This window comes from Cherax quadricarinatus, chromosome 78, assembly GCF_038502225.1.
Source record: "Cherax quadricarinatus isolate ZL_2023a chromosome 78, ASM3850222v1, whole genome shotgun sequence".
In the NCBI taxonomy this organism is placed as follows: Eukaryota; Metazoa; Arthropoda; class Malacostraca; order Decapoda; family Parastacidae; genus Cherax; species Cherax quadricarinatus.
In genome coordinates this window covers 16,661,170-16,674,398 of record NC_091369.1, presented here as the reverse complement: position 1 = coordinate 16,674,398, position 13,229 = coordinate 16,661,170, and the positions used below count along the sequence as shown (strand labels likewise).

General features: G+C 45.0%; 1 protein-coding gene across 1 annotated transcript in view; it reads left to right on the top strand.

Moving 5' to 3' along the window:
* Window positions 1-295: 295 nt before the first annotated feature.
* LOC128701631 (neural cell adhesion molecule 2-like) overlaps window positions 296-13,229 on the top strand; it is a 431,261-nt gene continuing 418,327 nt past the window's right edge. Inside the window, exon 1 of the mRNA XM_070101740.1 lies at window positions 296-2,326. Coding sequence (XP_069957841.1) covers window positions 2,251-2,326 — 76 coding nt within the window. The 5' untranslated portion in view covers window positions 296-2,250. The remainder of the gene's footprint in view (window positions 2,327-13,229) is intronic.

Genomic DNA, 13,229 nt, shown 5'->3' with positions numbered 1-13,229 from the left:
AATTAAGGTAATGATGCTCCATATCCTGGCTCAGGTTCGATGCCATATACCCAGACATCTTTCAGGAAGGTAAAGGATGTTTAATGGCTTTACCCCGTTCTTCGAAGTCAGCGGGAGGGAAATACCCTGTGAAGATGAGAAAGATTCTGGTGGCAGCGAAAGTCGTCCCAGACAGTATCGTCTGGGACGACAATAGTATGAGAGGGAATGATACGGTAACAGCCGGAAATCTGCTTAAGTAAAGCTGTAAGAGGTAGTGGAACTGCGCAACCCAACAGTTGGTCGTGAACCTTGGTCAAGTAAGGTTGTGCTGCGCGTCGCTCTCGCCTCCTTACTTAACGTGGCTTATATCCCTGCTGCCTCCAATTGATTGCATCTTTGATTTACGAATACAATTTTTTTATGGGTGGAATTTTCCGTCACTGCTTACATAATATCGAGGATTAAATTTGTAGTGAATATCTAACATTTATTAAGAGATGAAACAATGTCAGCAGATTATTGCTTACAGACACGATTTTTTTATGTAATTAATTAACTGTAAGATATTCAGAGTGTCATCTTAATATGAAAATACAAGTTTTTTTCCAGTGACTCATTATTTGTCGGAAAATACATGGAACATGTCAAGAACATTTGAAGTATAATCTAATGCATACAATAAGCAAACTTAGAACCAGTAGAATGTGTCAACAAATCAGGAATGTATTTATTCAAGGCAATAGAAAACATATTGTTTATCTGTAGATTTCTGGCCATCGGTAGTCGTGAGTGTGCTATGATCGAGATGAAGAGAAAAGCAACTATTTCAACTACCCATGATAGTATTACTAACATTGTATACATGAAGCGGTAATTAACCCGGTGCGGGTAGTTCAATGCAGTTACACAGCCATTGTTACTAGAGCGAAAAGTAATTAAGCTATTATAAGGAGAGCAGTTATAAATCAGTGAATATAAAATGGGGGATTTAAGAATAACATTTATCCAGAGGGAAAGTATGTTAATTTTTGGAGCAGAAATCGAGGCATGGAAGGACATAGAGAATTAATATGCCCAGTAGTCGCTGGTATGATCCTCCACTCGGCAGTTTGAGATGGAAGGCATAACCGAGCCAGCGAATGGGAAAGAATTGGAAAGGGGCTTTGATGAAGGTCTATTTTCTACCCGGCATTAGCCGTGGTGTTGTGATTTTAGAGTGGTGAGTCATCGCGTGTCCCACGAACCTGCACGAAGAAGGTAAACACTGGATGGGAAGGCAACGCACGCATACTAATTTCGAAAATTTTGCTTTTTGAAAAGTGAAGAATGGTTTAATAGATAAACAACTATATAAGAATACTTTCTACGATTAACTGAGCCCGACGGACTGTAAATGACGATAGTCCAAGAAAGCCAAGCAGTATGGCTTATTTTCATTGAGGTCTTATGATCGTTTTTCCCAGAATGAGACTTAAAAGGTCAACTAACATCTAGATACCTATTTACCGCTATGTGAATATGGCCAGCAGGTGTAGGAACACATCCTTACGTCTTGTCTGGCCAAGGATTCGAATCCTTTATGGTTCGATTGAGATCTGTGCAATCTAGCACTGAGCTACGAGTCACCTCACTGAGCTACGAGTCACCTCACTGAGCTACGAGTCACCTCACTGAGCTACGAGTCACCTCACTGAGCTACGAGTCACCTCACTGAGTTACGAGTCACCTCACTGAGCTACGAGTCACCTCACTGAGCTACGAGTCGCCTCACTGAGCTACAAGTCACCTCACTGAGCTACGAAGCAACGATGTAGTCCAGAAACAATTTAAGTCACTTGTCAACAGTGATAAATAATAACAGTATTCGATATAAAGAATAAAAAAAAAACATGAATAACTACTGCATTAATTGGCATTGGAAAGTGTATTGACAGAGGGTCAAGCTCGCTGCATACAATACTTCGCGGGCCTCACACAAAATGGTTATAACTGACCCTAATTTTTAAAGGGGTGGACCGGTAAGCCAGCGGAAGGCCTCTGTCAGATGACCGAAAGCTCCAACGGCGGGTCATCATCTGACTAAGACACGCGTCAGGAAACACTTGTCTTGTTTCCTGACGAACCTTACCTAACCTAACCTCGGATCTCGGAACCAAGTGGTCATTTTCCTCATTTCGCCGGCACAGTCGCTGAAAAGAAAAAGTATAGTTTTGGTGACAGATGGACTGGCCTCTCAAACACCAACAAGTGGAGTGAGTCTGGATCATTATGGTTGTGCTACTGCTGATAATCTTCACCTTGGTACTGCCAAGCACCGGTGCTGCCACGCTCGAGTCTATAAACAGTAAGTTACAATTTGGGTTTGTATTTATACTCATTTAATACCGTTCGTTTATTTACGTATTACACAGTGTCAACTTTTAAACGTTATCTGTGTATGGAAAAGGATTTTTTCAGATTGGGTTATGGTAGATTCGGTTTTAATACATTACATAACATATGAAAGTGTATAATTAACCAATAATAAGTAATTAAAAACAGTTGTACATCTCGCTATGAATCTGACCAACGTGAAAGTCGGCATGTTTTCTTTACGTGAAGTTTGAGGAATAAATTAGGAAAGAAATTACATACCACTCATGTTAACACATGTTTAATTATTGTACATGCTTATGCAAGGAACATTCACACAACAAACACAGAATACACACAGAATACACACAGAATAAACACAGAATACACACAGAATACACACAGAATACACACAGAATACACACAGAATACACACACAACACACACACAACACACACACAACACACAACGAATACACACAGCAATACACAAACAACAATAACACACACACAACACACACACAACACACACACAACACACACACACAACACACACACACAACACACACAACACAAACAACGCAACACACCACGCAACACACCAAACAACACACAACACACAACACACCACACAACACACCACACAACACACCACACAACACACCACACAACACACCACACAACACACCACGCAACACACCACACAACACACCACGCAACACACCAAACAACACAGAACACACAACACACCACACAACACACCAAACAACACACAACACACCACACAAAACACCACACAACACACCACACAACACACCACACAACACACCACACAACACACCACACAACGCACCACACAACGCACCACACACCACACAACACACCGCACCACACACCACACAACACACCACACAACACACCACACAACACACCACACAACACACCACACAACACACCACACAACACACCACACAACACACCACACAACGCACCACACAACACACCACACCACACACCACACCACACCACACCACACACACACACACACACACACACATGAAGCATTAAACTACAGACCAGTGTCACTGACATGTATAGTATGCAAAATCATGGAGAAGATTATCAGGAGAAGAGTGGTGGAACACCTAGAAAGGAATGATCTCATCAACAGCAGCCAGCATGGTTTCAGGGACGGGAAATCCTGTGTCACAAACCTACTGGAGTTCTATGACATGGTGACAGCAGTAAGACAAGAGAGAGAGGGGTGGGTGGATTGCATTTTCTTGGACTGCAAGAAGGCGTTTGACACAGTTCCGCACAAGAGATTAGTGCAAAAACTGGAGGACCAAGCAGGGATAACAGGGAAGGCACTACAATGGATCAGGGAATACTTGTCAGGAAGACAGCAGCGAGTCATGGTACGTGGCGAGGTGTCAGAGTGGGCACCTGTGACCAGCGGGGTTCCACAGGGGTCAGTCCTAGGACCAGTGCTGTTTCTGGTATTTGTGAACGACATGACGGAAGGAATAGACTCTAAGGTGTCCCTGTTTGCAGATGACGTGAAGTTGATGAGAAGAATACACTCGATCGAAGACCAGGCAGAACTACAAAGGGATCTGGACAGGCTGCAGACCTGGTCCAGCAATTGGCTCCTGGAGTTCAATCCCACCAAGTGCAAAGTCATGAAGATTGGGGAAGGGCAAAGAAGGCCGCAGACGGAGTACAGTCTAGGGGGTCAGAGACTACAAACCTCACTCAAGGAAAAAGATCTTGGGGTGAGTATAACACCAGGCACATCTCCTGAAGCGCACATCAACCAAATAACTGCTGCAGCATATGGGCGCCTAGCAAACCTCAGAACAGCATTCCGACATCTTAATAAGGAATCGTTCAGGACCCTGTACACCGTATACGTTAGGCCCATATTGGAGTATGCAGCACCAGTTTGGAACCCACACCTAGCCAAGCACGTAAAGAAACTAGAGAAAGTGCAAAGGTTTGCAACAAGACTAGTCCCAGAGCTAAGAGGTATGTCCTACGAGGAGAGGTTAAGGGAAATCAACCTGACGACACTGGAGGACAGGAGAGATAGGGGGGACATGATAACGACATACAAAATACTGAGAGGAATTGACAAGGTGGACAAAGACAGGATGTTCCAGAGATTGGACACAGTAACAAGGGGACACAGTTGGAAGCTGAAGACACAGATGAATCACAGGGATGTTAGGAAGTATTTCTTCAGCCACAGAGTAGTCAGTAAGTGGAATAGTTTGGGAAGCGATGTAGTGGAGGCAGGATCCATACATAGCTTTAAGCAGAGGAATGATAAAGCTCACGGCTCAGGGAGAGTGACCTAGTAGCGATCAGTGAAGAGGCGGGGCCAGGAGCTCGGACTCGACCCCCGCAACCTCAACTAGGTGAGTACAACTAGGTGAGTACACACACACACACACACACACACACACACACACACACACACACACACACACACACACACACACACACACACGCACGCACGTAATGAAACTAGGGAAAGTGCAAAGGTTTGCAACAAGACTAGTCCCAGAGCTAAGAGGTATGTTCTACGAGGAGAGGTTAAGGGAAATCAACCTGACGACGCTGGAGGACAGGACAGATAGGGACGACATGATAACGACATACAAAATGCTGAGTGGAATTGACAAGGTGGACAAAGACAGGATGTTCTAGAGATGGGACACATCAACAAGGGGACACAGTTAGAAGTTGAAGACACAGATGAATCACAGGGATGTTAGGAAGTACCTCTTCAGCCACAGAGTAGTCAGTTTGGGAAGCGATGTAGTGGAGACAGGATCCATACATAGCTTTAAGCAGAGGTATGATAAAGCTCACGGTTCAGGGAGAGTGACCTAGTAGCGACCAGTGAAGAGGCGGGGCCATGAGCTTGGACTCAATCCCTGCAACCTCAACTAGGTGAGTACAACTAGATGAGTACACACACACACACACACACACACCTGCAACCTCAACTAGGTGAGTACAACTAGGTGAGTACACACACTGCTGGTCAAAAACCGATAGGATTCTGATGAGCTGGAGAGAGGAGACAGTGGAGAAGCAAGGTATTACATAGTAGGAACGCTTCAGTCTGGAGGTCCCAAGGTGGTAATGGCAGTGTTGTATAACCCACCACAGAACAGCAGGAGGCCAAGGCAAGAGTATGATGAGAGTAATAGAGCGATGGTTGACACACTGGCTGAAGTGACCAGAAGGGTTCATACGAGCAGGGCAAAGCTACTGATCATGGGTGACTTCAACCACAAGGAAATCGATTGGGAGAAATTGGAGCCATATTGGGGGCAAGAAACGTGGAGAGCTAAGATGATGGAGGTGGTACTGGAAAACGTCATGTACCAACACGTAAGGGACACTACCAGAGAGAAAGGAGAGGATGAACCAGCGAGACTGGACCTAGTATTCACCTTGAGTAGTGCAAATATTGAGGACATATGATCGAATCTTAAAACCACATGATCACTGGCCGCTTGGGGCCAGCGATCATGTGGTTTTAAGATTCGAATACACAGAGTTACAAGTGGAGGGGGAAGCAGGAAGAGTGGACGAATGAAGCCAAACTCTAAGATGGGGGACTACATGGGATTGAAGAACTTCCAGAACTGGGTTCAGTGGGACAAAGAACTGGCAGGGATCAGTCCTAGGACCAGTGCTAATTTTAGTACATGTGAATGACATGATGGAAGAGATAGACTCAGAAGTGCCTCTGTTTGCAGATGATGTGAAGTTAATGAGGAGTTTACCTGGAGTTTACCTGGAGAGAGTTCCGGGGGTCAACGCCCCCGCGGCCCGGTCTGTGACCAGGCCTCCTGGTGGATCAGAGCTTGATCAACCAGGCTGTTGCTGCTGGCTGCACGCAAACCAACGTACGAGCCACAGCCCGGCTGATCCGGAACTGACTTTAGGTGCTTGTCCAGTGCCAGCTTGAAGACTGCCAGGGGTCTGTTGGTAATCCCCCTTATGTGTGCTGGGAGGCAGTTGAACAGTCTCGGGCCCCTGACACTTATTGTATGGTCTCTTAACGTGCTAGTGACACCCCTGCTTTTCATTGGGGGGATGGTGCATCGTCTGCCAAGTCTTTTGCTTTCGTAGTGAGTGATTTTCGTGTGCAAGTTCGGTACTAGTCCCTCTAGGATTTTCCAGGTGTATATAATCATGTATCTCTCCCTCCTGCGTTCCAGGGAATACAGGTTTAGGAACCTCAAGCGCTCCCAATAATTGAGGTGTTTTATCTCCGTTATGCGCGCCGTGAAAGTTCTCTGTACATTTTCTAGGTCGGCAATTTCACCTGCCTTGAAAGGTGCTGTTAGTGTGCAGCAATATTCCAGCCTAGATAGAACAAGTGACCTGAAGAGTGTCATCATGGGCTTGGCCTCCCTAGTTTTGAAGGTTCTCATTATCCATCCTGTCATTTTTTCTAGCAGATGCGATTGATACAATGTTATGGTCCTTGAAGGTGAGATCCTCCGACATGATCACTCCCAGGTCTTTGACGTTGGTGTTTCGCTCTATTTTGTGGCCAGAATTTGTTTTGTACTCTGATGAAGATTTAATTTCCTCATGTTTACCATATCTGAGTAATTGAAATTTCTCATCGTTGAACTTCATATTGTTTTCTGCAGCCCACTGAAAGATTTGGTTGATGTCCGCCTGGAGCTTTGCAGTGTCTGCAATGGAAGACACTGTCATGCAGATTCGGGTGTCATCTGCAAAGGAAGACACGGTGCTGTGGCTGACATCCTTGTCTATGTCGGATATGAGGATGAGGAACAAGATGGGAGCGAGTACTGTGCCTTGTGGAACAGAGCTTTTCACCGTAGCTGCCTCGGACTTTACTCTGTTGACGACTACTCTCTGTGTTCTGTTAGTGAGGAAATTATAGATCCATCGACCGCCTTTTCCTGTTATTCCTTTAGCACGCATTTTGTGCGCTATTACGTAATGGTCACACTTGTCGAAGGCTTTTGCAAAGTCTGTATATATTACATCTGCATTCTTTTTGTCTTCTAGTGCATTTAGGACCTTGTCGTAGTGATCCAATAGTTGAGACAGACAGGAGCGACCTGTTCTAAACCCATGTTGCCCTGGGTTGTGTAACTGATGGGTTTCTAGATGGGTGGTGATCTTGCTTCTTAGGACCCTCTCAAAGATTTTTATGATATGGGATGTTAGTGCTATTGGTCTGTAGTTCTTTGCTGTTGCTTTACTGCCCCCTTTGTGGAGTGGGGCTATGTCTGTTGTTTTTAGTAACTGTGGGACGACCCCCGTGTCCATGCTCCCTCTCCATAGGATGGAAAAGGCTCGTGATAGGGGCTTCTTGCAGTTCTTGATGAACACAGAGTTCCATGAGTCTGGCCCTGGGGCAGAGTGCAAGGGCATGTCATTTATCGCCTGTTCGAAGTCATTTGGCGTCAGGATAACATCGGATAGGCTTGTGTTAATCAAATTTTGTGGCTCTCTCATAAAAAATTCATTTTGATCTTCGACTCTCAGTCTGGTTAGCGGCTTGCTAAAAACTGAGTCATATTGGGACTTGAGTAGCTCACTCATTTCCTTGCTGTCATCTGTGTAGGACCCATCTTGTTTAAGTAGGGGCCCAATACTGGACGTTGTTCTCGATATTGATTTGGCATAGGAGAAGAAATACTTTGGGTTTCTTTCGATTTCATTTATGGCTTTTAGTTCTTCCCGCGATTCCTGACTCCTAAAGGATTCTTTTAGCTTAAGTTCGATGCTTGCTATTTCTCTGACCAGTGTCTCCCCACGCATTTCAGATATATTGACCTCTTTTAGCCGCTCTGTTATTCTTTTCCGTCGCCTGTAAAGGGAGCGCCTGTCTCTTTCTGTTTTACATCTACTCCTCCTTTTTCTTAGAGGAATAAGCCTTGTGCATACATCTAGGCATAAGTTGGGGTCTGTGTTGCTTAGTATATCTTCCCAGCTTATATCGGTTAGGACTTGGTTTACTTGGTCCCACTTTATGTTTTTGTTATTGAAGTTGAATTTGGTGAATGCTCCCTCGTGACTAATCTCATTATGTCGGTCTGGGGCTCCGCACATACATGACTGAACCTCAATTATGTTGTGATCTGAGTATATTGTTTTTGATATGGTGACATTTCTTATCAGATCATCATTGTTAGTGAAGATGAGGTCTAGTGTATTCTCCAGTCTAGTAGGCTCTATTATTTGCTGATTTAAATTGAATTTTGTGCAGAGATTTAAAAGCTCGCGTGAGTGTGAGTTTTCATCAGAGCTGCCTCCTGGTGTTATTACTGCAACAATATTATTTGCTATATTCCTCCATTTTAGGTGCCTTAAGTTGAAATCCCCGAGGAGCAAGATGTTGGGTGCAGGAGCTGGAAGGTTTTCCAGACAGTGGTCAATTTTTAACAGCTGTTCCTGGAATTGCTGGGATGTTGCATCTGGAGGCTTGTAGACTACCACAATGACTAGGTTTTGGTTCTCGACCTTTACTGCTAAAACTTCCACTACATCATTTGAGGCATTTAGCAGTTCTGTGCAAACAAGTGACTCTGCAATGTACAGGCCAACCCCCTCCTTTTGCCTGTTCACTCTGTCACATCTGTATAGGTTGTAACCTGGGATCCATATTTCGTTGTCCAAGTGATCCTTTATGTGGGTCTCAGTGAAAGCCGCGAACATTGCCTTTGCCTCTGCAAGCAGTCCACGGATGAAAGGTATTTTGTTGTTTGTTGCTGGCTTTAGACCCTGTATATTTGCAAAGAAGAATGTTATCGGACTGGTGGTATTGTTGGTACTGGGGGGGGGGATTTTTTTTCCGGCATTAGTATCTGTATCTGTTGGTTTGGAGTGGAGGTCATCGACTGTGGTTCCACTCCAGGAATGACTGGATTTGGTGTACGATTTCTGCCATTTCCTGCCAGTTTTTTTTCCTTCCTGGCACTAAAAAACCTCTCCCTCTTGAGTGGCTGTGGCTACCCAGGTATTCCCATGGCCTGGATGTTTTGTATCTTTTTGTCCCCTTTAGATGGTATGCCTGGCAATTTAAGTTATAGCACAGTCTTTCCTGTACTGAAGAGGTACACAGTTCAGGGTGAAAAAGCTTACAGGAAGGGAGTTTGCATTTTCCTGTTGTCATATGGGCATGGCATTTTCTAGGGTGGTCATAGTTGCACGTCCCATCTGTTTTTCCAGATTTCCCATGCCAGCAGATACCGAGTGCATAGTATGTGCACAGGCTTGGTTTCCGTTTGCCTTGGGTTTCTGTGACTGTATTCCCTGTTGGTGCATGTTTCCCTGTCTTACTTCTATCCTCCCTAGCACCAACAATGGAGCTCCCACCAGTTGTTTTTGGTAATATATCCTCACTATTGCTAGTGGAGTCCTCTTGTTTGCTATTTCCTGCGGTATTTCTAGTTTGCAATATTGGTTTTATCTTATCTTTGACTACACTTGTTTCCCTACTATGGCTCGTGTCCCCTATGAGGTCATTTATATGTATTCCTTCCTGCGTATAATTCCCGACTACCTGGACAAAATCTCCAAAATCTCCCAGGACAGCATCTCCAGCTTCACCATTACTGTCTCCCAGGACAGCACCTCCAGCTTCCCCATTACTGTCTCCCAGGACAGCACTATCAGCCCCCCATTTACTGACTACCAGGACATCATTTCCAGCCTTACAGTTTCTGACTACATGGCCAGTATCAAGGGCAGTACCATTCAGCCCAGACTTTTTTTGTTCCCATCTGTTGTAGAAAGCTTCCAGGTTTTCTATGAAAGCAGCTTTGATGTTGACCTCTTTTAATACCCTTGTGATTTTAGTCCACAGATTTATCTCATTTGGGCATACCCAAAAACACTTCCCTGTTTTAATACTGCTTGTAGCTAGTTCTTGGATATCTGCACAAGGGGCGTGACACCAATTTCCACAAAAATGACAATTTATGCATGTGGAAGCCCGTTTGTTTGACTGACCACAGACTACACACAGCTTCATAATGATTTGAATGGCTGATTTACTGCAATTCTACTAGCAACCTCTTGAATATTCTATTAATAACCTGCTAGGTAGTGCACAACGAAACCGTTTGAAACCAGTCCAGGGTTCGGACCAGTCAAGGGTTCGGACCAGTCAAGGGTTCGGACCAGTCTATCTGATCTGATCAGTGGGTCACTTATTTAAACCATACTGGTCGGTGATTTGAGCTAACACATGAAGGATCTACTGGAAATTATCTACCCGAGTAATATGTGATTTGATTAATACAAAGTATAACTTGCGTGTTGAAGAGCCGGTGACTGCTGGCACTCCTACAATGACGAACGGTCGGCCTCCACCCTTGTTTATCAATCGCTGTATCTAGCTTTTCTATTTTTTTTTCCGTCTCCACCACAATAAATGCTATATTATCACTATAGTTGACTGGTGCAAATTTTGGAGGAAGGACGCTTTTTCTGTAGTAATAATTGCTTCTCGTTGTGTATATTGCGACCGCTGGTAACTACAGGTTATATGAAATTCACAGTATATGTCTGGTATTTCAAGAAAAAAGAAACTAATGAAAGTCACTCCACTCCACTAAGTACCATTATAATACTGGTTAGTTGCTACTACAACACTGTATTCTGCTATTCACTGGTATCACTAGATTATATGCGAGTACACTAGCAGGCCAGGAAGATTATTAAAAACAGCTGACCACTGTGGTAAGTTTCTGGCGACTTCTGGCACCTGCCTCTATAGGCTTATCACTTCATTTACAAATTCACCTGTTTTCAAATGACACTTTAGCCTTTATCATCAATATACTAGGGAGCCACTGTAGTATACACTATACACTATGTATACTCAATGTTTTCAGGGAGACTTTCTTTCCTCTGACACAAAGATCAATTATTATTATTTTTTTCACACGGGACACAGGCCTATGATTCCCCTCTGGCAGTAAACGCTGCTAGGTAGTGCACACTAATTCTCCTTTTTTGACTCAGTATATAATGTTTTCCGCCCAAGATTGGTTCCAGGCGCTAGAGGGATGTATCGTATAGGATTGATGACACAAATTAAAGTTCTAGCACGTAAGAGCCACCGTGAAAACACCAGAAAAACCCGGAGCACAACGAGGCACGCTGACACTGTCCCCTGACGCTGAGGAATAGACAGTACTACAAAGAGACAGGATGAACACCTGCTCCAGCAACTGGCTTCTCGAATTCAACCCCGCCAAATGCAAAGTCATGAAGATTGGTAAAGGGCAAAAAAGACCACAGACATAGTAAAGTTTAGGTGGCCAAAGACTGCAAACCTCACTCAAGGAGAAAGATCTTGGGGTGAGCATAACACCGAGCACGTCTCTGGAAACACTCATCAACCAGATAACTGCTGCAGCATATGGGCGACTGGCAAACCTGAGAATAGCGTTCTGATGCCTTAGTAAGGAATCGTTCAAGACACTGCACACTGTGTATGTCAGATCCATACTGGAGTATGCAGCACCAGTCTGGAACCCATACCTGGTCAAGCACATCAAGAAATTAGAAAAACTGCAAAGATTTGCAACAAGTTTAGTTACGGAGCTCATTGGAATGTCCTACAGAGAAAGGCTGAGGAAAATCGGCCTGACGACACTGGAAGACAGGAGGGTCAGGGAAGACATGATAGCGACATACAAAATACTGCATGGAATAGATAAGGTGGATTGAGGCAGAATGTTCCAGATTTGGGACACAGAAACAAGGGGTCACAATTGGAAGCTGAAGACTCAGACGAGTCACAGGGATGTTAGGAAGTATTTCTTTAGTATCAGAGTTATGAAGTGGAATAGTCTAGCAAGTGATGTAGTGGAGTCAGGATCCATACATAGCTTTAAGCAGAGTTACGATAAAGCTCATGGTTCAGGGAGAGTGACCTAGTAGCGACCAGTGAAGAGGCGGGGCCAGGAGCTTGGACTCGACCCCTGCAACCTCAACTAGGTGAGTACAACTAGGTGGGCACACACACACACACACACACACACACACACACACACACACACACACACACACACACACACACACACACACACACACACACACACACACACACACACACACACACCAGGCCTAGTGTCTAATCGACATGTGCCTAGGACAAAATGGTAACTAACACAGGCCCACCCACCCACACACACATATACAGGCCAATCCACCCACACACACACACACACACACACACAGGCCCACCCACCCACATACACACACAGGCCCACACACACACACAGACCAACCCACCCACCCACACACACACACAGACCAATCCACCCACACACACACACACAGGCCCACCCACCCACACACACACACAGACCAACACACACACACAGATGAACCCACCCACACACACAGGCCCACCCACCCACACACACACACACAGACCAACCCACACACACACACACACACACACACACACACACACACACACACACACACACACACACACACACACACACACAGGCCCACCCACACACACACACACACACACACACTCACACACACACACACACACACACACACACACACACACACACACACACACACACACACACACAGGAGCTGAGTCTCGACCCCTGCAACCACAATTAGGTGAGTACACACAGTCCCGCCCACAAACAAACACAAACCAACCCATCCACACACACACACAGACCAACCCACCCACACACACTCAAAAGGGGAGACTACGCAGGCATGAGGGACTTCTTGCAAAAGATTCAGCGGGAAAGAGAACTGGTATGAAAATCAATAAACGAAATTGACTACGTGACAAAATGCAAGGAGGCAGAGGAGAGGTTTGTTCCCAAGGGCAACAGA